Here is a 23,354-nt window from a genome sequence, read left to right on the forward strand (position 1 = left end):
GCCAATGGGCTGAGGTGGGAGGAAAGGAGGTGGGGCTTTTCCCAGCCAATCGCCGGGCGCGTCCTCGTTGCCGCTCTATGCCGCTCCGCCCCGGCTCGCTGGTCCCAGAAGGCGCCGGGTTTCCCAAGATGGCGGCGGACGTGTCCGTTACTCACCGGGCCCCGCTGAGCCCGGAGTCTGGGGCCGAGGTCGAAGCCGGTGATGCTGCGGAGCGCCGGGCGCCCGAAGAAGAGCTGCCACCCCTAGATCCAGAAGAGATCCGGAAACGCCTGGAACACACCGAGCGCCAGTTCCGTAACCGCCGCAAGATACTGATCCGGGGCCTCCCGGGGGACGTGACCAACCAGGTATGGGGGGGGCGGTGTGGGATCGTGGCGGGAAATACCACGGTGCGCGTGCGCGGGGGGAACTGGGCGACACCAACACTGAGGGCGGGGGTCGTTGACCGGAGCGTCCAAGCACCTGATCCACGCGGGATCGGGAGAGACCAAGAGCGGGATGTGGGGGGGCGGTGATGAAAGGGGAATGACTGTGATGTGAGGGAGGGCGTTGCTAGGGGCGACCACAGGCTTGGGCGACACCAAGTGATGGAAGGGGGCGGGGAATGGAAGGGGGCGGACAGCTTTGGTCTTGTTGGGGAATTGTGAATGGGCCAGTACATTGGGCCACCTTTGCCCCCTGCTTGGATGGTGCTTTTCTGCACCCAGTCTAGCACAGGGTGGTGGGACCTCAAATCTAGAAGTTTCAGGACTGCGGAAAGTATGCCCCTTCATATCACGCGTGTATTCACTGCTCTCAGATAAATCCGGAAGTTAACAGTAGTCTCTGGGTCTCGGCCCCCAAAACCTCAGGATTAATTTGGGAAAATGGGGTCTCCTGTCACCAGCCTACAGACCTACAGGAAGGAAGTGAGGCCTGTGTTCTGTGGAGCCCCTCGTGGCTAATCTTCCTGCTTGGAGTGCCTTTTTCATGGGGCCGGCATGGGGCAGCGTTTCCCATTGCTCTTTGGACCCAGGGAAATGGCATCTATACTGCCCTGCCCTATGGCAGTGAAGTAGCTTCTCGCTTCCTGCTGCTGAGATTCCCTGCTCTCTGGCCCATCAGCACACCTGCCACTGGCCCTCCCTGCCCATTGGTGGGCATGTGGCTAGTAGGACCCCAGGATTTTGGGAGGGGCTGAGTTTGGGGACAGATCGGGGCAGGCATCATTAGGGATGGTCAGGTTTCTTTCTGGGTGTTCCTCCCAGTGTCTACAGTTTCTTAGCTGGGAACACATTTTGTTTCTCCCGCAAGATGCACAGTGTGTCTGGCCCCAGCACTTTGTCTTCAAAGCTGGCTTGAGATGCTGGGCACGGTGGCTCATGCCTTTAATCCCAGCACTTTGAGAGGCTGAGGCAAATGACCCTCTGGAGCCCAAGTGTTTGAGACTAGCCTGGGTAGCATAGCAAATCCCCTACTCTACAAAAAATTTAAATTAGCCAGGCATGGTAGTGTGTGCATGTAGTCCCAGCTACTGAGGAGGCTGAGGTGGGAGGATTGCTTGAGCCTAGAAGGTTGAGGCTGCAGTGCATTATGTTCGTGCCACTGCACTTTAGCCTAGGTGACAAAACAAGACCCTATCTGTTTAAAAAAAAAAAACAAAAAACTAAATGAGCTGGCTTGCAAGAGCGAAGCCTTGTCAGCAGGAGGAAATTGGGAGGCATGTGCACCCACACAATTTGGGGCTAAGTATATGGCTCTATAGTCAGGTACCCGTGGGCAGCATCTGGCCGCTGTGCTGCCCTCACTGTGCTGCCCAAATGCAGGGCTCCAGCAGGTCTCTTTACTTGACCTAGCCTCAGTTTTCTCGGGTACAAAATGACTTTGTTAATATCACTTACACAGTTGTTGGAAACAGTGAATCTTACAAAAGGAAGTATACAGGTTAAATGAATTCCCTAAAGGCATACTCTTGTTTTTCTTTTGAAGCAGTGTCTCCCTTTGTCGCTCAGGCTGGAGCGCGGTGGCGTACTGCAACCCCGCCTGCCGGGTTCAAGCAATTCTGCCACATCAGCCTCCCTAGTAGTTAGTATTACAGGTGCATGCCACCATGCCTGGCTAATTTTTGTATTTTTATTGTTAATTAATTAATTATTTTGAGATAGAGTCTTGCTCTGTCCCAGGCTGGAGTGCAGTGGCACCATTCGGCTCACTGCAACCTCCGCCTCCCGGGTTCAAGGTATTCTCCTGCCTCAGCCTCCTGAGTAGTTGGGATTACAGGCGTGCGCTACCATGTCCAGCTAATTTTTATATTTTTTTCACTTTTTTTTCTTTTTATTTTAGAAAAAAAAAAAAAAAAAAAAAAAAAAAGCTCCTGATCAGGAGCTGTAGTCGGCACTGCTGCTGGCAGAGGCAGGACACTAACCACCTGCATAATTTTTATATTTTTATTAGAGATGAGGTTTCACCATGTTGGCCAGGCTAGTCTTGAACTCCTGTCCTCTTGATCCACTCCCCTCCCCCAGACTCCCAAAGTGCTGGGATTAGTCACTAGGCATGAGTGACCGCGCCCAGCCTAATTTTTGTATTTTTAGTAGAGACCGGGTTTCACCATGTTGGCCAGGGTAGTCTCGAACTTCTGACTTCAGGTGATCTACCTGCCTTGGCCTCCCAAAGTGCTGAGATTACAGGCATAAGCCACCCCTTTAGCTGGCATAAGCTAAAGGAATTCCCTCTAAGAGCGTGTTGTACTGGGTAATAGCACAGTCTGTAGCCAGGTTCCGAAACCCAGCTCTGCCAGGTATGGGCAGAATTACCTTGGCCAAATTATTGCATTGAGCCTCAATTTCCTCATTGGTAAAATGGGGGGTGGTAATTGACTTGCCTTCAGAGCTGGTGGCAGCTATGAAGGCAGCACTGGGTTCCCTCTTCTATCTCTAGTAACTCTGTTTTTTCTGTTCTGTTTCCATAGGAAGTACATGACCTGCTCCGTGCCTATGAGCTCAAGTACTGTTTTGTGGACAAATATAAAGGGACAGGTTTGTGGGGCCATGGGGTGGGCCAAGGCAGGGGTGACTGTCCCTGAAGATGGGAGGACCCTGGCCCAGTGTCTGCTGCCCTGAATTGTCGACATTGCTGCAGGCCCAGTATTGCCCCCCAGTCCAGCATGGCTCGTTGCCTCATCTGCCTGTCATCCTGGGTGCCTGTCTTGGGACAGCCTTCATGTTCTCCTGGAGAACATTGGGCTGATTCTTTTCCTGCTCCACTCGCTTGGCATTGAATGAATAATTAACAATGCTTGGCCTTGGGCTCATTCTCTTCCTGCCCCTCTTGGCTCACCTAGCCAGTCACCCAGTTACCCCACCTGTATAGTCTTTTTTTTGAGACAGTGTCTCACTCTGTCGCCCAGGCTAGAGTGCAGTGGCATGATCTCGGCTCACTGCATCCTCCACCTCCTGGGTTCAAGCCATTCTCCTGCCTCAGCCTCCTGAATAGCTGGGATTACAGGCGTGTACAACCATACCCGACTAATTTTTGTATTTTTAGTAGAGATGGGATTTCACCATGTTGGCCAGGTTGGTTTCGAACTCCTTACCTCAAGTGATCCGCCCGCCTCAGCCTCCCAAAGTGCTGGGATTACAGGGATGAGCCAGCATGCTCGGCCCTGTGTGGTCTTTTTAGACGCTCTATTCCTTTGGCTTCCACCTGGGCCTTGCCCCTCCATCTCTGTGTAAATGGCTGCCTTCCCCTGACCACCATGGTTTCATGTTGCTACTTGTTCTCTCCCAGGTAGCAAGCTCCAATCTTGCTGCCAGTCTGATCAAACCTACTCCTAACCTTGATCATTCTTTTCTTCTCAAAATCTGAGGCTCCTCCACATGCTGCCTTGGGAGGATGTGCTTCAGCCTTGCCGTCATCTTCTCGGGTGCCCATGAGGTTCTGGGCTGTTCACTCTGCCACTGTTCTTTGCTGTCCTCTCTTCTATCCAGGCCCCACCCACGTGGGGTTGGGCAGCTCCCCATTATAGCACTGAGCAGGCTGGGCTGTTGTTGCTGGCCCACCCACCTGCCTCCTCTACGGAGTGGTCAGCTGCATGAGAATGGGGACAGGTCTTGTCAGCCGTGGTTCCCCCAAGTGGGAGGCCCTCAGTGCCTCAGTGGGTATCTGTGTCCCCAAGGCATTGTGCCAGGTGTTAGACATCCCAGGGCCTTTGCTTTCAGCCTGTAACTTGTGGGAAGGAGTGAAGGACAGGTGTCCCTCAGAGACCTACCTGGCAGGCTAGAATAGTGATTAAAATCTTGGGCCCTGAAGGCAAAAAGACCTCGAGTTTGAATCCTGGTCTGTGGCTGTGGGCAAGTGATTGACCCTTCCTTGGGCTCAGTTGTCTCACCAACTAATTAAGCGTGACTGTAATGTGTCTCTTAACATGTTATGACCTGCCTGAGTTGGCCATGGAACCAAATATGTTAAAAGGCCTAAAAGGCTGGGCACAGTGGCTCATGCCTATAATCCCAGCACTTTGGGAGGCCAAGGCAGGTGGATCACGAGGTCAAGAGATCCAGACCATTCTGGCCAACATGGTGAAACCCCATCTCTACTAAAAATACCAAAAAAAAAAAAAAAAAAATTAGCCGGACATGGTGGCGCATGCCTGTAGTCCCAGCTGCCTGGAAGGCTGAGGGAGCAAAATTACATGATCCGGGAGGTGGAGGTTGCAGTGAGCTGAGATTGCGTCACTGCATTCCAGCCAGGAGACAGAGTGAGACTCTGTCTCAAAAAAATAAATAAATAAAGCCTAAAACACTGGGATTCCAGTGCATAGTAGTAGGCACTTGGTAAACAGTGGCAGGGTCAACAAGTCAAATGTTTGCTGAGCACCTAGTGTGCTCTAGCACCAGGGATCCAGATGTTGAGTGACACTTTTGTTCACATAGTCTTTCAATATGTATTTATTGAGCACTTACTATGTGTCAGGTGCAGGGGACATAGCTCTGAACCACACAGAGCCAGTCTGTTCTTGGGAGGAGGATGTTATTTAAACAACTGCAAATATGAAGGTGAAACGGTCCTTGGGGACCAAAAATTACAGGGCACAGTGGCGGCACAAAGCCGGGATCTGACACAGGAGCAGTCCGGGTAGGCTTCTTGGGAGAAGTGACATTTGAGTTCTGATCTGTGGATGGGTACAGGTTAACAGGTGAGGAGGTGGGGCTCAGTGTTCCATGCTCAGGGAACAGCAGCTACAAAGGCCTCTCTGGAGCTTGCCTGGCGTGGTCCGGGGAGCAGTGGTGAGGTGAGGGGAGGTCAGCAAGCCCATGCAGGCTGTCCTGCAGCCTGCAGCTAGAAGCCACCAGATAGGTGCGGAGTGATGGGTTTATCGTTTTGAACAAAGCTTCCTGCAGCTGCTGGGTGGGTCGCAAATCCGGGGCAGCACGTGGCCTCAGGGTTGAGGGGCACTGGTGGCCTGGAAAGGTGGCAGGGGTGGGCAGTTTGTAGAGCGGGGCTCTGGAGCCTGGCTGCCTGGGTTCAAGTTCAGGCTCCTCTACTCAGGCACAGGGTTGCTGCTCTGGGTCCGTTTCTTTGCTGTCAAAATGTTGATTGTGATGATTAAGTTACATCCATTTGACAGATAAGGAAACTGATACCCCCAAAGCCACCTGGGGCTTGAGGCTTAACTCCAGGCTCCAATGAGCATGGGCTTAACCACCGCCCTTGATATGACCCAAGTGATTCGTGGCATTCTTAGGACAGAGCCAGGTCCACAGTTGGTGGGTGCTGCTGTGGGTGCACGTGGATGCGGGGCTGGGAGAGGGAGAGGGCTTTGTGGAGCCCAGAGTCAGTGGCAGGCGCACTTGCCTATGTGAGTCACCAAGGCTGGCACCCGAGATGCCCAGCATTTGCAGGTCCCACCTGGTTTAGAGGGTGGGGGGTGGAGGGGCAGGCCTTTGGGGCTCCACTGACCTGGAGCTGCTCTCCTCCCACTGCAGCCTTTGTGACCCTGCTGAATGGGGAGCAGGCCGAGGCCGCCATCCGCGCTTTTCACCAGAGACGCCTTCGGGAGCACGAGCTGTCGGTGCAGCTGCAGCCCACGGATGCCCTGCTGTGTGTGGCCAACCTGCCCCCCAGCTTCACACAGCAGCAGTTCGAGGAGCTGGTGCGGCCCTTCGGCAGCCTGGAGCGCTGTTTCCTGGTCTACAGCGAGCGCACCGGCCACTCCAAGGGCTACGGCTTTGCTGAGTACATGAAGAAGGACTCAGCCGCCCGTGCCAAGTCGGACCTGCTGGGCAAGCCGCTGGGCCCGCGCACCCTCTACGTGCACTGGACGGATGCCGGGCAGCTGACGCCTGCCCTTCTCCACTCCCGCTGCCTCTGTGTGGACCGCCTGCCACCTGGCTTCAACGATGTGGACGCTCTGCGCCGGGCACTGTCGGCTGTCCACACCCCCACCTTCTGCCAGGTGAGCCCTGTGGAGAGCACTGGGGAGCAGGCACCAGGCCAGAGCACCGGAAGGAGTCATCTGCTTTTTCTTTTTTCTTTTTTCTTTTTCCGAGATAGAATCTCACTTTGTTGCCCAGGCTGGAGTGTGGTGATGCAATCTCATCTCACTGCAACCTCTGCCTCCCGGGTTAAAGTGATTCTCCTGCCTCAGTCTCCCGAGTAGCTGGGATTACAGGTGCCTGCCACCACACATGGCTGATTTTTATACTTTTAGTAGAGATGGGATTTCACCATGTTGGTCAGGCTAGTCTTGAACTCCTGACCTCAGGTGATCCACCTGCCTCGGCCTTCCAAAGTGCTGGAATTGTATAGGCGTAGGCCACTGCACCCAGCCTCATCTGCCTTTTCTAATCTAGATCCTTTTGCTTATAAGGCACCAGTGACATCATACAGCTTTGAATGAGGTTCTTGCTAGAGAGGCCACGTGGTGCAGTGGGTGAGAGTCCTGGGATTTGTTTTGTTTGTTTGTTTGTTTTTGAGACAAAGTCTTGCTCTGTCGCCCAGACTGGAGTACAGTGGTGTGATCTTGGCTCACCGCAACCTCCACCTCCTGGCTTCAAGTAACCTGCCTTGACCTCCTGAGTAGCTGGGATTACAGGCACGTGCCACCATACCTGGCTAATTTTCATATTTTTAGTAGAGACGGGGTTTCACCATGGTGGTCAGTCTGGACTCGAACTCCTGACCTTGTGATCCACCCGCCTTGGCCTCCCAAAGTGTTGGGATTACAGGCATGAGCCCTGTGCCCGGCCACTTGTTTTGTTTTTTGAGCCAGAGTCTTGCTCTCTCGCCCAAGATGGCATGCAGTGGCCCAATCTCGGCTTACTGCAACCTCTGCTTCCTGGGTTTAAGTGATTCTTCTGCCACAGCCTCCTGAGTAGCTGGGATTACAGGTGCCAGCCACCATGCCCAGCTAACTTTGGAATTTTTTGTAGAGACAGGGTTTTGCCTTGTTGACCAGGCTGGTCTTAAACTCCTGACCTCAGGTGATCCGCCTGCCTTGGCCTCACAAAGTGCTGGGATTACAGGCATGAGCCACTGTGCCTGGCCAAGGGATTTGAATCCCTGTGCAACCTCCAGCCTTTTTGTCCCTCTGTCAGATGCAGAGGAGGTCACCCTTGTAACTGTGGATCTCAAGGCTTGCTCACCACTCACCTCCTCATTCGCTAGTACCCTCATCAGACCTCCCATGGGGTCCCTGACCCAGGCCAGGCATTGAGAAGGTTGCAGAGGAGCCCACAGTCTATTTGAGCCTTGAGGTCAGAGACTGAGGCTTCACCAGATACCAGCCCTGCCCTCGAGCTCAGGCCAGTCACTGGCTCTCTGATCTGCAGTTTCCCTTCTCCGTAAGCAGGGACTCAGTATTTGCACAATGGGTTGGCAAAACAGTCCCTCGTTCATTCAGGCCACACATGCCAGACACTTTTGTGTGTGTGCCTCGCCCTGAGACAGGCGCAGTTGGGCAAGAATAGGCCAGACACGCTCTCTAAGGGCCCCCAAAAGGTCTTGATCCCCAGAGATCCCGAAGGGGTCATTCTTCCAGCACTCGCTGTGGATTCTGAGTATGTAACCTTCGGTTGCTTCATCCTATGTCAACCCTGAGAGGCAGGTAGCTCATTTCTCATTTTCAGGTGAGGATACCAAGGCACAGAGGGGTCAAGTAACTTGTCCAGGGTTTAATAGCCAGGGTCTGGCAGAGCTGGGATCAGAATGCTGCAGCCTAGCTCCAGAGCCTGGGCCAGCCAAGAGAAGGCCAGTGCAGAGGCTTAGAAGGGATAGTCCTGGCTGGGCAGAGTGACTCAATGACTGTAACACCAACACTTTGGGAAGCTGAGGTGGATGGATCCCTTGAGCTCAAGAGTTCGAGACCAGCCTGGGCAATATGGTGAAATCCTGTGTACAAAAATAGACTGGTGTGATGGCACGCATGTGGCCCCAGCTACCCAGGAGGCTGAGGTAGGAGGATCACTTGATCCTGGAAGTCCGAGGCTGCAATGAGTCATGATCTCATCACAGCACCATGGCACTACAGCCTTGGCAACAGAGCTAGACTTCCATCTCAAAGAAAAAGAGAGACAGTCCTAGGCTCAGACCCTCACCTCCGTGGCTTTGAATGGGTCCCTCTCATGTAAGTTGGGTATCGGTGCCCCATTTAAACTAGGTATCTGTTGGGAGGCTGAGGCAGGAGGATCGCTTGAGACCAGGAGTTAAAGACTAGTCTGGGTGAGATAGTGGGACCCCATCTCTATATTTAAAAAAGATAACAGGCTGGGTGTGGTGGCTCACGCCTGTAATCCCAGCACTTTGAGAGGCCGAGGTGGGTGGACCACTTGAGATCAGGGGTTTAAGGTCAGCCTGGCCAACATGGTGATACCCTGTTTCTACTAAAAATACAAAAAAGTTAGCTGCATGTGGTGACGCAGGCCTGTAACCCCAACTACTCTGGAGGCTGAGGCAGGAGAATAGCTTGAACCCGAGAGGCGGAGGTTGCAGTGATCCAGGATTGCGCTACTGCACTCTAGCTTGGGAGACAGAGTGAGACTCCGTCTTAAGAAAAAAAAAAAAAAAAAGGCCAGGAGTAGTGGCTCACACCTATAATCCCAGCACTTTGGGAGGCCAAGGCGGGTAAATCACCTGAGATCAGGAATTTGAGGCCAACCTGACCAACATGGTGAAACCCTGTCCCAAAAAATAAATAAATCAATCAACAACAAGAAAAACAGCAGGGCATGGTGGTCAAAAAGTTCGAGACCAGCCTGGCTAACAGGAACCCCATCTCTACTAAAAATACAAAAAAAAAAAAAAAAAAAAAAAGTAGCCAGGTATGGTGGTGTATGCCTGTAATCCCAGCTTTGAAGAGGCTGAGGCACGAGAATCACTTGAACCCAGGAGATGGTGGTTACAGTGAGTCCTTCGCATCACTGCACTCCAGCTTGGGTGACAGTGCTAAACTTTGTCTCAAAAAAAAAAAAAAAAAATGGATATGATTATTGGAGATCCATGCCTAACCCTTGGCACAGAGCATGGGCAGAGGTGAAGGGGTGCTACCTATACATTCCCGGCCCCAGCAGTCAGCAAGTGTGGGGGCCCAGGCCCAACTATTTCCCATAGCATTGCTACCTTCTTGGCCACTGTCTGGAACGAGAGCCCTTCCTTTCACCTCATGGATGTCCTGGAAGAGAAAAAAAAAGAGAGCCCTTCCTTCCCTACCCCTTGCTGATTCTTTTTTTTTTTTTTTTTTTTTTGAGACAGAGTCTTACTCTGTCACCCACACTGGAGTACAGTGGCTCAATTTCGGCTCACTGCAACCTCTGCCTCCCAGATTCAAGTGATTCCCCTGCCTCAGCCTCCCGAGTAGCTGGGACTACAGGCACATGCCACCACACCCAGCTAATTTTTTGTATTTTTAGTAGAGACAGGGTTTCACCATACTGGTCAGGATGGTCTCAATCGCCTGACCTCCTGATTCGCCCACCTCAGCCTCCCAAAGTGCTGGGGTGCTGGGATTAGAGGCGTGAGTCACCACGCCTGGCTTTTTTTTTTTTTTTTTTTTTTTTTTGAGACGGAGTTTCGCTCTTGTTACCCAGGCTGGAGTGCAATGGCGCGATCTCGGCTCACCGCAACCTCCGCCTCCTGGGTTCAAGCAATTCTCCTGCCTCAGCTTTTGTATTTTTAGTAGAGACGGGGTTTCACCATGATGACCAGGATGGTCTCGATCTCTTGACCTCGTGATCCACCCGCCTCGGCCTCCCAAAGTGCTGGGATTACAGGCTTGAGCCACCGCGCCCGGCCTTTTTTTTTTTTTTTTTTAAAGCAACAGGGTCTTGCTCTGTCTTTGGAGTGCAGTGGCTCAATCATAGCTGAATTCCTGGGCTTAAGCAATACTTCCGCCCCAGCTGGATCTTTAGCCCGGCGCCACCTCATCCAGCTGTAGCACTGTTTCTTGGGACAGCCATCACCACCACCGTGATGTGGCCAGTCCCATGAAGGCTGTCAGTCTGGCCTTGTCTGATCCCAGATCTAGACTGTGGCTTGGACAAGGGTCTATCCGTCTCTGAGCCCGGATACACAGTAGGGGGGTGCTGACAGTGCCTGCCTTTTTTCTTTTTTTTTGAAATGGAGTTTCACTCTGTCGCCTAGACTGGAGTGCAGCAGTATGATCTTGGCTTGCTGCAACCTCTGCCTCCTGAGTTCAAGTGATTCTCCTGCCTCAGCCTCCCAAGGAGCTGGGATTACAGGCATGTCCCACCACACCCGGCTAATTTTTTATTTTTAGTAGGGATGGGGTTTCGTCACGTTGGTCAGGCTGGTCTTGAACTCTGACCTCAAATGACCTGCCCACCTTAGCCTCCCAAAGTGCTGGAATTACAGACAGCCTGGAACCCAAGCTCGGAAGCCACCTGCTTCAGCTACAGGCTGGGCTTCTCCCCTCCCAGCCCCAGCTACAGTGTCCTTGGCCTGAGGCTGGTCGTCGGGCGGCACCCCAAAGCCACGTGCCCCTTCCCGCACTTTGCACCTTGGTGTACTCTGAAGTCCCAAGTCCCTCTATGGCCTTGGCTTTGGTGGTGAGGCGGCTCCCAGCTCTGCCCTCCGTCCAACTGCATGGCCTTGGGTGCGCTGACCTCTCTGTGCCTCATTCACCTTTTCTGAGAAATGGGTATGATGCAGCCTCCCAGGGTCATTGGGGAGATCAGATGAGCTGATGCAGGAACGGGGGACAGGACAGCCTGGCATGGAGTTCACCCCCCACAACTCATTACAGTTGTCACTTCCTGGGGTGGTGCAGTCACTGCTTCTCAGGTGCTCATGACTGTCTGCCTTCCCCCCGCAGCTGGCGTGCGGCCAGGACGGGCAGCTGAAGGGCTTCGCGGTGCTGGAGTATGAAACGGCTCAGATGGCAGAGGAGGCGCAGCAGTGGGCAGATGGCCTGGCCCTGGGGGGCAGCCACCTTCGAGTCTCCTTCTGTGCCCCTGGGCCCCCTGGCCGCAGCATGCTGGCCGCACTCATCGCTGCCCAGGCCACGGTGAGCGTGTGTGGGTAGGGGTGGCAGTGGGGTTGGGCGCCCCGTGGGGATGTGAGGGCCCCAGCGGTGCGCTGAGCTGGTTCTGCCTCTTCTCGCAGGCCCTCAATCGGGGGAAGGGGCTCCTCCCCGAGCCCAACATCCTGCAGCTGCTCAACAACCTGGGCCCGTCCGCCTCCCTCCAGCTGCTGCTCAACCCCCTGCTCCACAGCAGCACGGGGGGGAAGCAGGGTAAGTCGGGGCTGGGCAGGGGCCCAGTGTGCAGAACACAGGCTTCAGCCCTGTCCTCGGCTCTCCCCAAAACTGCTCATCTCGGCCCCGGTGACTGGAGCCCCAGGAGTAGGGCTGAGGGGGAGAATGGAGTCGTGGGGGGACCTGCTGCTGTCCGCAGCTGGGGGCCAGGACCAGGGCCACACATCAGCCTGCAGTGCGGTGGGTGCTGGCGAGAGGGGGCTACCCTTTCCTGGAGTAGCCACTGCCCATTCTAGATCCTTCCTTTGGGCAAGTCCACTGCTCACCCCACCCATGCCTCAGAGCGTCAGTTTCCTGCCCCATCAATGGTTTCATCAGGGCTGTGTGTCATCAGGCAGGAGGGAAGACACGGGTACCCCTGCCCATGCATGCCCCTTTGTCTCCCTCCAGGCCTCCTGGGTGCCCCCCCAGCCATGCCGCTGCTCAATGGACCAGCCCTGTCCACAGCACTGTTGCAACTCGCCCTGCAGACCCAGAGCCAGAAGGTAACACACGTGTCCCCCTTACCCACTGTTCCACAGCCCCTCCACACTCTTTACAACACAGCTGGTGTGATCGGTGGAGTGGGGGGACCTCTGGCTGTGGCCCGGGGGCCCAGAACCAGGGTAAGGCTGACTCCCCCGAGCCCCTGCCTTTCCCACCCACATCCCCAAACCCTCCGGCAATCACTCATGACAGGGTTTGCCTTCTTTCCCTCCATTCTGGAGAGGGCCCCTGGCCTTGGTGCCTGGGGTGGGGTTAGGGGGCCTGGACACGCCCATTTACAGCCTATAACTGGGTGTGGGCCGGGAGTGCCGCTTTAGGGCACCAGGTTGTGAATAGACTGCTTGGAAGCTCCCCTGTGGAAGAGCCACCTGGAGAAGAAACTCCAGGCCCACCCCCTCACTGCGCACCCATACGCGCGTGCGCGCGCACACACACACACACACACACACGTCACACATATAAACAGGTATACACAGTCACAAACATGCTGTACACACAGAGACATAGACACAAAAAGACGTAAGACAAAGACACGTAGACGCACACACACACAGAGACACAAGACAGATTCACGGACACATAGAAACAAAGACAGATCTACACACACAGACACACACACAGATCCACAAACATACACTCATGCTCCGCCTTGTCTGGTGTCTGGATTCTATAAGTCAGTAGCATCGGTGTATCTGTGTCTGGTGGTAACTGACAGTATATGATCTTGTGGGTCTGGCCTTCTGTGACTAAAAGGGGCTGAAATCCTGTGTGGCTGTCCCACTCCATATGGCTGCAGTTGATACTGTGCTGTGATCATCAGCCAGGCTACTGGGGCTGGATGCTCAGGAGACCCTCGGTCACCATGGCTGATAGGATGAGTGATGGGGGTGGAGGGTGGTGGGCAGTAGGGAACCCCATGCCTGTCTGCCCAGGACTGGTTGTGCCCTGGAGTCTGGGTGTGTCTGCCAAGACTCTGGGCCACACCTGTCTGCTTCCCTGGGCCACCCCGCCCCCATCTGCAGCTGTCTGTACTCTGTCCCTAGAAGCCCGGCATCCTGGGAGACTCACCCCTGGGCGCCCTCCAATCTGGGGCCCAGCCGGCCAACCCCCTCCTTGGGGAGCTGCCTGCAGGTAATGCAGACCCCGCCCACAGTGTCCCCTGTGCCCTTCCCCTTCCTTCCCTGCTATGTGGCCTTGGGCGAGTGACCCAACCTCTGTGGGTCCCAGCGCCCTGGTCCCGTCAGTTGGGTGTCCCCCACCCCAGGCCCAGGCATGAGCTGTGTTCAGTGGCCAGCATGGATTTGTCCCTTGAGCACTGGGCCGTGGTCCAGGTGGGAGCTGGAGAGCCGTAGGGAGAGGGGTTCTGTGTGCCTGGGCCCCTGAAATCCTCCTTCCCTCCCTAGGAGGGGGCCTGCCCCCGGAGCTGCCACCCCGGCGAGGGAAGCCACCACCCCTGCTGCCATCCGTGCTTGGCCCTGCTGGGGGTGACCGGGAGTCCCTGGGCCTGGGTCCCCCAGTGGCCCGGCTCACTCCTCCCCCTGCCCCCGTGGGGCTCCGAGGCTCTGGCCTCAGAGGCCTCCAGAAAGACAGTGGGCCTCTGCCGACGCCCCCTGGGGTAAGGCCCTGCCCTGCGCGCGGCACCGCACAAGCCTCCTGTTCCGCAGGGTCCCCTCTCCTGGGGGCCTTCTCGAATCCAGCCCTCCCGCTGCAGGTCTCACTGCTGGGGGAGCCCCCCAAGGACTACCGGATTCCCCTGAATCCCTACCTGAACCTACACAGCCTGCTCCCAGCCAGCAACCTGGCGGGTAAGGAGGTCCGGGGCTGGGGAGGCGCCGGGAGAAGCCGCCACCCAGCTGAGGGCCCCCCACCTAACCCCCCAGCCCCCGGAGGTGGCAGCAGCAAAGCCTTCCAGCTCAAGTCCCGCCTGCTCAGCCCCCTCAGCAGCACCCGCCTGCCCCCCGAACCAGGGCTCTCTGACAGCTACGGCTTCGACTACCCCTCGGTGAGTGCCTGGCTGTGGCTCTCTGTCCCCTGAGGCCAAATCATTTTCCAAATTGATATTTCTCTACGACTGACTGGGCTAGGCCACATGCTAGAGAGGCAGCAGGGAACGTGCCGGATACAGTCTTTTTTCTTTTTAGAGACAGGGTCTCCCTCTGTTGCCTGGGCTGGAGGGGAGTGGTGCGATCATAGCTCACTGCAGCCTCTGCAGTCTCAACCTTCTGGGCTCAGGCAGTCCTTGCACCTCAACCTCCCAAGGAGCTGGGACCACAGGCATGTGCCACCATGCCCAGCTAATTTTTAAATTTTTGATAGAGACGGAATCTCGCTATGTTGTCCAGGCTGGTCTCAAAATACTGACCTCAAGTGAGCTGCCCGCCTCAGCCTCCCAAAGTGCTGGGATTACACGCAAGAGCCACCGTGCCTGGCCTCATGCTTAGTTTCCTGTTTCTGCACATCAGCCCCTGCTTCCTGTCTATCTGCCTGTCTGTCCATTCCCAAGACCTGGAGGATCTTTCATCTCAGTCTGTCTGTCATCCTGCGTCTCTGTCAGTCTTTCCTGAGAGACCATACTGTCTCTTCCCAGATACAGGGCTTGCCCTTTTTTTCCCCTCTCTCCCACCTTTGATTCCTGTCTGTACCCCTGGGGATTTGGTCCTTCTATGATGCCAACCTCCTTCACAGGTCAGAAATTGCAAACTGGCCACCCACATGCCACCTGGGTTATGTTTGGTTCCTGCTGGATTTCAAACAAATAACCAGAATGCCAACACAGGAAAACTGCAAGAATCCACACAGCTCGAATTCCCAGCTTGCCTGGAAAACTCCAAACACCTAGGCCCACTGGGGGTATGCCCCTGTACAGCAGCCATCCCTGGCTGGAGCCGAGCTGTATCCAGCCCCAAATTTGCCCCCTCCTAGTCCTAGAGTGGTATCTCCCTGACAGATCTGCATGGAGTTCAGCCGGGGTGAGGCTGGGACATATCCCAACCCAATGTGCTTCTCCCACTTTCATTCAGGACGTGGGACCTCGGCGGCTCTTCTCCCACCCACGGGAACCAGCCCTTGGGCCTCACGGACCCAGTCGACACAAGGTAAGGGCCATCCTGGTATGGCGTGTGTAGCAATCAGCTTTTACTGCATGATAAGCCAGCTGTGTCATGACTTAGTAGCCTAGAATAGCAGACCTTGTATTTGGTATGTTCTTTGTGGGTTATTTTGAGACAGGATCTCACTGTGTTGCCCAGACTGGAGTGCAGTGGCTCCATCATAGCTCACTGGCCTCAAACTCCTCTCAAGCGATCCTCTCACTTCAGCCTCCTGAGTAGCTGAGGCCATAGAGACTCACCACCATGATGCCTAATTTTTGTACTTTTTGTGGAGATGAAGTCTCCCTATGTTGTCCAGGCTGGTCTGGACCTGCTAGGATCACAGGCATGAGCCACCATGCCATGCCAGGCATTGTATTACTTCTTGCTACTCTGCCGGGCAGTGGGCGGTCCCCTCCACTCTCCTGGGCCTCAGTGAGCTATGTGGCCTCACACGTTTGGCATCCATAGGCTGCACAGTGTCTCTGTGCCCATTCGTGCAGTGTTGATCCCCAGGTTCCTGGAGGAGGAAGAGGAGGCGGGCACCCACATGCCAGCTCTCTTCATTCCTATTAGCCAAAGCTAGTCTTTGCAGAGCCCAGAATCATTTCGGAGGATCCTGTGCAAAGGGCTGGGTCCTATAGTTGTCTGCTTCACTCCACCGACCCTTCCTCTGCAGATGTCCCCCCCGCCCAGTGGCTTCAGCGAACGGAGCAGTGGTGGGAGTGGCGGGGGGCCCCTGTCTCACTTCTATTCAGGCTCGCCCACTTCCTACTTCACCAGCGGCCTGCAGGCTGGCCTCAAGCAGAGCCACCTCAGCAAGGTGAGGAGCCTCTCTGGCTGAGCAGGGCCCCCTGGGACAATCAGGATTCAGGGGCACCTGCTACCGGGGCTCTGTGACCCTCAGTGCCCAGGCCAAAGCTGGGGTGGTGGCAGGGGTCGGTCTTGCTCAGGGTAGAGTAGAAACAGCCTGTCGTCCTCCATCCACCCCTGTGCGTCAAGGACCCAGCACTGCTAGCCTTCCAGGCATTCTGGTACTTCCTCCCTCTACAGCCTGGGCTGTGGGTGCTATTGGCCCCATTTGACAGATGAGAAAACAGGCTCAGATAAAATGGAGTAATCAGCCCCAGGTCTCATAGCTAGAAAGTAGCAGAAGCAAAATTTGAACCTGAAACCCCTCGAACCCCTCGCTTTTCCTTGGACAGAGGGTTGCTTCCTCCGGCCCCCAGGGAGTGACCTGTCCCCCCTCTCTCCATTTCTCCCAGGCAATTGGCTCTTCCCCGATGGGCTCCGGAGAAGGGCTGCTGGGCCTCGGCCCTGGACCTAATGGTCACAGCCACCTGCTGAAGGTACGGGCAGGGGGTGGGGACATGCAGGGCTGGGGAGCCCCAGACCCCCAGCGGCCCCTGACCCGCCCTGCCCTGCCCTCTGTCTCCAGACCCCACTGGGTGGCCAGAAACGCAGCTTTGCCCACCTGCTGCCCTCCCCCGAGCCCAGCCCAGAAGGCAGCTACGTGGGCCAGCACTCCCAGGGCCTTGGCGGCCACTACGCAGACTCCTACCTGAAGCGGAAGAGGATTTTCTAAGTGGCTGGTGCCAGAGATAACTCAAGGGCCTGCACCAAATCGCTTTTGAGTTTTCTGGTGTTTGTTTTGTGTTTTTTTAAACCATCTTCTCTCTTTCGGTAATAGAAAAATCTCTGAAAGACTTTACTGACCAACCAGCCGGAGCCCCAGGAGCCTAAGGGGTATGGGGGAGTCTGGAGGCTTCACTGTGCCTCTGGCCTGCTCCCACGCCGAAACCCTGCAGCCTTAAGAGAGAGGGGCCCCGGCCTGCTCTCCCCTCCCCTCATCTCCTCCTCTGCTGTGCCCGTCTCTCCGGAGCCCTCCTGCCTCCACTGCTCCTGTAATTTTGGCCTTTCGAGTGCCTTGGAGGTTTCCCTCACCTCCCGTGAGGATACAGAAACTGTCTCCTTTTTTTAACTTTGACAGCTGACTTCTGTTTCCTTTTCTAATTTTTATTCTTCAGACCACCCAGGACAACCCCCAGCTCTGATTCTTTCAAGGTCCGGCCTGTCTGGGCCACCATTCCACACTTTACGGTTCGAAACAGCTCTTTTTCCCACATCTGCTGCAGGCATGCTGTCTCCTGTCCCTGCCTGCCCATCTGGCCTGTACCCCAGCCCTGGGGTCCCTGCCGAAACCCCCTCCCCTTCTGATGCCTTAAAAGCTGGGCCCCAGGCCCTGCTGGCCAGAGCCACAGATGTGGAGCTCTGGGAGCTTGACTATGGACCAAACAGCCCTGGCCTAGGTATCGGGCCACCCTACCCAGGATCTCTACCCTGGGGACAGTAGAAGGCCAAAGCCTTCCTCTTGGTGAACCAGCCCCATCACCCCTTCCTGCCCGGGACTTGGTGCAGAGATGGGCTTTCTCTGCTAGTCCCCCTGACATCTGTCTGTGGGAGTCGGGCATTGTACCCATCTCCCGGAGCCTCTGCTGTCACCCCCTTGTTGAAGTTGAATTCTTGAAATCTGCCTGCCTGCCCCAGGCCAGAGCCCTGGAACTGGCCTTTCAGCCCAGTGCCAGAAATTAGCACTCCATGCAGATAAGCTCTGGGCCTGTCCACCAGCAGGACCTATCGACCTGAGGTGACCCTGGGCCCTGCCACAGGCTAACTGGGCCACCAGCTTCCCTCCCCTGACTCTGGGGACCCACATCCACTCCACGGGGATTTTTCACCCCCAACCCCAATCTCCCCACATGGACCTTTGCTGAATTAAAGTTTGTAAGTAAATGGTTTTAAAGAAATCAAAGCTGGCTGGTTCTTGGAACAAACAGTGGGTTTGACTGGGAGGTTTGGGATGGCCCCGCAGGATTACCTGTATTGGATCTCGCGCTGCTCTTCCCTTGTGACTGCAGGCATTAAGAAAACATCTGCGCTTATATTCTGGTAATTAGAATCCGTTCTGTCGCCTGTCCGGTAGGGCGCATGCTCAGTCGCCGGGTCACGTGACGCATGTCATGGCCGCCTCCATGGCCCGGGGCGGCGTGAAAGCCAGGGTTCTGCAGGCTGCCAGAGGCACCTGGTGGAATAGACCTGGGGGCACTTCGGGGTCCGGGGATGCGGTGGCGCCGGCAATAACCAGAACGTTTCAGGCGACAGGTACTTGGGGCGCCCGGAGCGGGCGGCAGTAACTCATCAGATGCCGGCGGGGCGGGGCTTGGTGCAGCCGCTCACCCAACCGTGTTTTCCAGGCTCGCGCCCAGCGGGAGAGGAGGCGGGCGGCCCCGAGCGGCACGGGGACGTGTGAGTGCAGGGGGCCAAGTCCCTCATTCCTCATTCTACGAAACTCCTCCGGTCCCCATCTTGCTCTGTAGCTTCATCTCGAGGTCCCCCTTCTGCTTCGCCCTCTTCAGTCCCTGTCCGTCAAGCCTCAAACCCGACTTCCTAACTCTAGATTCTACCCGAGCCCATCATCCTGAGCCCATTCGGCATTTGCACCTCCATCTGTCCCCAGGGTGAACGTGGTGTTCGTAGACCGCTCAGGCCAGCGAATCCCAGTGAGCGGCAGAGTCGGGGACAATGTTCTCCACCTGGCCCAGCGCCACGGGGTGGACCTGGAAGGTAGGAACCGGGCACGGGGAATTAAGGAGGTCTTTATCCATTTGTCCAAAAAAAAACACAAATCAGGTGTGTCTCTTCATGGCTTTTCCGACCAATTATGGACTAAAATCCAAACCTCTCACTGCGGCCTCATCCGTTGCCCATCTTATTTATTTACTTATTTGAGATGGAGGCTTGCTCTCTCGCCCAGGCCGGAGTGCAATGGTGCGATCTGAGCTCACCGAAACCTCCGCCTCTGCATGGAGTGCTGGTTTCTGGCACTGGGCTGAAAGGAGGCCAGCTCCAGGGCTCTGCCCTAGGGCAGGCAGGCAGATTTCAAGAATTCATCTTCAACAAGGGGGTGACAGCAGAGGCCCCAGGAATTCAAGCGATTCTCCTGCCTCAGCCTTCTGAGTAGCCCAGCTCGTATTTATTAAGCATTTATTAGCGGTCACTAGGACGCCTCCGTGGAATTTGTGTTCTCTTGCCCCTGCCTCCCTGTATTCTAGCTACACTGACTTTCTTTTTGTTGTTGTTTTTTGTTGTTGTTGTTGTTTTGAGATGGAGTTTCACTCTTGTTGCCCAGGCTGGAGTGTAATGAATGGCTCATAGCACGTCAGCTCACTGCAACCTCCAGCCTCCCGAGTAGTTGGGATTACAGGCACCCACCACCAAACCCCACTAAGTTTTGTACTTTTAGTAGAGATGGGGTTTCACCATGTTGGCCAGGCTGGTCTCAAACTCCCGACAGGTGGTCCACCCACCGTGGCCTCCCAAAGTGACAGGCACCCAGCCTGACACATGTTCCTTGCACATCTGTAACATGCCAGGCTGAGTGCAGACAGAGAAGGGCAGGTCGATGGAGAGCAGGTCAAGCCAGAAAGGAAGACGGTTACTTCTGACTGATAAATGCATAAAGTAAAAGGGAGAGGGACAAGATACGGGAGATGTGGGAATCGGGGGACAGGTGAGTGGAGTCCCTGAAGACAAGAAGGGTCCAGCCAAGGAAAAAAGAGAGAATAAAAAAGAACCGAAACAGTCCATGATCAAAGCCTGTAAGCCCAGCCCTTTGGGAAGCTGAGGTAGGCAGATCATGTAAAGTCAGGAGTTCAAGAGCAGCCTGGACAACATGGTGAAACCGTGTCTCTAATAAAAACACAAAACATTATCAGCCAGGCAGAGTGGTGGGTGCCTGTAATCCTAGCTACTCAGGAGGCTGAGGCAGGAGAACTGCTTGAACCCAGGAGGTGAAGGTTGCACTGAGCTGAGATCACGCCACTGCACTCCAAGCTGCTAGGTGACAGAGCATGACTCCGTCTCAAAAATTTACCAAAAAAAAAAAAAAACCGGAAACAAAAAGAAAGGAAGATACTCCAGGCCAGGGATACAGTCAGTGCAAAGGCCCTGTGGTGGGGATGAGCTGGGTGGGTTCCAATTGCATCAAGGAGTGAACTGTATAGTTCATGCAAAGCAGGAAAACAGAAAAAGCAAAACAAGGCCGGGTACAGTGGCTCACGCCTGTAATCCCAGCACTTTGGGAGGCCAAGGCGGGCAGATCACCTGAGGTCAGGAGTTCGAGACCAGCCTGGCCAACATGGTGAAATCCCGTCTGTACTAAAAAATACAAAAATTAGCTGGTCATGGTTGGGAGTCTGTAATCCCAGCTATGTGGGAGGCTGAGGCAGGATAATCGCTTGAATCCGGGAGGTGGAGGTTGCAATGAGTAGAGATCATGCCACTGCACTCTAGCCTGGGTGACAGTGAGACTGTCTCAAAAACAATAACAGGCCGGGCGCGGTGGCTCAAGCCTGTAATCCCAGCACTTTGGGAGGCCGAGGCGGTTGGATCACGAGGTCGAGAGATCGAGACCATCCTGGTCAACATGGTGAAACCCCGTCTCTACTAAAAACACAAAAAATTAGCTGGGCATGGTGGCACGTGCCTGTAATCCCAGCTACTCAGGAGGCTGAGGCAGGAGAATTGCCTGAACCAAGGAGGCGGAGGTTGCGGTGAGCCGAGATCGCGCCATTGCACTCCAGCCTGGGTAACAAGAGCGAAACTCCGTCCCAAAAAAAAAAAAAAACAATAACAACAACAACAAAACAGAACAAAAAAACTTTAAAAGGTGAAAAAGAAAAGGAATGAATAATGAGGGAGATGAAGGACTAAGTGGAGGAGTTTGGATTTGTTCTGGGTGTGAAAACCTTTTGGAAGGTTTTAGGCCAGGAGGGACATGATCCCCAGGCACATGTCTCTATGATCAGAGGATGTGGGGGGTGTGGCCAAGGGCAGGTGGTCAGCAGAAAACCTCAGGTTCCGTCTCTTTCAACCCTAATTCCTGGCCAGGTGCAGTGGCATATACCTGTAGTCCCAGCATTTTGGGAAGCCAAGGCAGGCAGATTGCATGGGCTTAGGAGTTTGAGAAAAGCCTGGGCAACATGGTGAACCTCATCTCTTTTTTTTTTTTTTTTTGAGACGGAGTTTCGCTCTTGTTACCCAGGCTGGAGTGCAATGGCGCGATCTCGGCTCACCGCAACCTCCGCCTCCTGGGTTCAGGCAATTCTCCTGTCTCAGCCTCCTGAGTAGCTGGGATTACAGGCATGCACCACCATGCCCAGCTAACTTTTTGTATTTTTAGTAGAGACGGGGTTTCACCTTGTTAACCAGGATGTTCGCGATCCCTTGACCTCGTGATCCACCCGCCTCAGCCTCCCAAAGTGCTGGGATTACAGGCTTGAGCCACCGCGCCCGGCCATGAACCTCATCTCTTAAAAAAAAGGGGTGGGGGCTGGGCATGGTGGCTGGGCTCACACTTGTAATCTCAATACTTTGGGAAGCTGAGATGGGTGGATCAGCTGAGGTCAGGAGTTTGCGACCAGCCTGGCCAACATGGTGAAACCTTATCTCTAATAAAAATACAAAATTAGCTGGTTGTGGTGGTACATGCCTGTAATCCCAGATACTTGGGAGGCTGAGGCACGAGAGTAGTTGGAACCTGGGGAAGAGGAGGTTGCAGTGAGCCAAGATCGCACCATTGCATTACAGCCTCGGCAACCAGAGCGAAACTCAATCTCAAAAAAACGAAACAAACATGGACTGCAAGTCCGTATATAAAAAAAAATTAGCCAGGCATGGTGGTGTGGTGTGCACCTGTAGTCCCAGCTACTCAGGAGGCTGGGATGGGAGGATTGCTTAAGTCAGGAGATTGAGGCAGTAAGCTGTGATGGGAGCCAAAGCACCCCAGCCTGGGCAAGAGTGAGACCCTGTCTCAAAAAAAGTCCTAATCCCTTACTCCTTTCCCTACCACACTGACCACTGAGTCAGCTGGTCCATCCACCAAGAGCAGCCAAGAGATGGGGACACATTTGCCCAGCACAGTGATAGGGTCACAGCCAGGGTTCACAGGCTGCTGGGAGCCTGCCTGGCCTTCCCCTCACAGCTCCCTGGCAGCCAAGTCCATGCTCCTTAATGGTTCTGCATCGCAGCCTCCTGGGGAGTCCCTGAGAAATGGGGCACCCCGGGTGTCCCTTTGTAAACCCTGTATGAAGCTGGGGAACGGCTAGTTGTGGGGCTGCAGGCCTGGGAGGGAGACTTGAGGCACGTGGTGGAAGAGAGGGCTTCTCTTTGCCCTTCCCTTCACAGAGCAGCCCCCTCCTGACTGTGCCGCTGACCTGCACCCACTTCATTTCCCGCCCCTAGGGGCCTGCGAAGCCTCCCTGGCCTGCTCCACCTGCCATGTGTATGTGAGTGAAGACCACCTGGATCTCCTGCCTCCTCCCGAGGAGAGGTGAGTAGGGCAGCCCTGCAGCTGGGAGCTGCAGCTTGGACTTCTGGACAGCCCCCACTGTTCTTCCCATTTCCAGCTCCTGGAAGAGGAACTGCTTTCCCCACCCCGCCCCACCCCACCCCACAACCAGCATGCCCCCGGCTAACACTGCCCATGTCACCACCCCAGGGAAGACGACATGCTAGACATGGCGCCCCTCCTCCAGGAGAACTCACGTCTGGGCTGCCAGATAGTGCTGACGCGGGAGCTGGAAGGAGCGGAATTCACTCTGCCCAAGATCACCAGGAACTTCTACGTGGATGGCCACGTCCCCAAGCCCCACTGACATGGGTGCCTAGACCTTTCCACATTGCCAAGGCCCCAGGGCCCAGACTGAGGGAATAGCCACGTGCCAGCCCTGCCCAGAGCTTGGACAGGCCCGGGAGAGATGTGGAAGCCCCTGAGAAGGACAGCACCCCTGCTTTGGAGAGGTTCCCATGTCCAGGCCCTGGTGGGGACAGGGTGCCTTGTTGGGTGGCCTTCCCCATGCCCCTGAGAATCGGGGTGTGAGTAGGAGTGGACTCAGATTGGAGCTGCAATAAATCAGTATCACAGGCCCCAGCATGTTGAGTGTCCTTGGGGGACAGATCTGGGGTCTGCA

The 23,354-nt window shown here is 55.2% G+C and overlaps 2 protein-coding genes across 4 annotated transcripts; both read left to right on the forward strand.

Moving 5' to 3' along the window:
• Nucleotides 1-82: 82 nt before the first annotated feature.
• Nucleotides 83-18,136, forward strand: RAVER1 (ribonucleoprotein, PTB binding 1). Of its 2 annotated transcripts, XM_010349631.3 has the most exons (14): nt 83-347; nt 2,951-3,017; nt 5,967-6,436; nt 11,309-11,500; nt 11,599-11,728; nt 12,140-12,234; nt 13,279-13,366; nt 13,639-13,850; nt 13,947-14,040; nt 14,116-14,237; nt 15,256-15,330; nt 16,004-16,147; nt 16,590-16,673; nt 16,763-18,136. In XM_010349631.3, the coding sequence occupies exons 1-14, from the start codon at nt 129-131 to the stop codon at nt 16,907-16,909; spliced, it is 2,139 nt and encodes a 712-aa protein (XP_010347933.2). In that variant the 5' UTR covers nt 83-128; the 3' UTR covers nt 16,910-18,136. The 2 variants fall into 2 exon arrangements, with proteins under 2 accessions (XP_010347933.2, XP_003938998.2); XM_003938949.4 differs by having other exon boundaries at nt 13,947-14,237.
• Nucleotides 18,137-18,226: 90 nt separating this feature from the next.
• Nucleotides 18,227-23,310, forward strand: FDX2 (ferredoxin 2). 2 transcript variants are annotated; one of them, XM_074384645.1, is made up of 5 exons: nt 18,227-18,486; nt 18,579-18,630; nt 18,842-18,948; nt 22,570-22,714; nt 22,883-23,310. In XM_074384645.1, the coding sequence occupies exons 1-5, from the start codon at nt 18,345-18,347 to the stop codon at nt 23,037-23,039; spliced, it is 603 nt and encodes a 200-aa protein (XP_074240746.1). In that variant the 5' UTR covers nt 18,227-18,344; the 3' UTR covers nt 23,040-23,310. The 2 variants fall into 2 exon arrangements, with proteins under 2 accessions (XP_074240746.1, XP_003939000.1); XM_003938951.4 differs by having other exon boundaries at nt 22,627-22,714.
• The last annotated feature ends 44 nt before the right edge of the window (nt 23,311-23,354 follow it).

The sequence above is a fragment of the Saimiri boliviensis genome, chromosome 14 (genome assembly GCF_048565385.1).
Source record: "Saimiri boliviensis isolate mSaiBol1 chromosome 14, mSaiBol1.pri, whole genome shotgun sequence".
Taxonomy (NCBI): Eukaryota; Metazoa; Chordata; class Mammalia; order Primates; family Cebidae; genus Saimiri; species Saimiri boliviensis.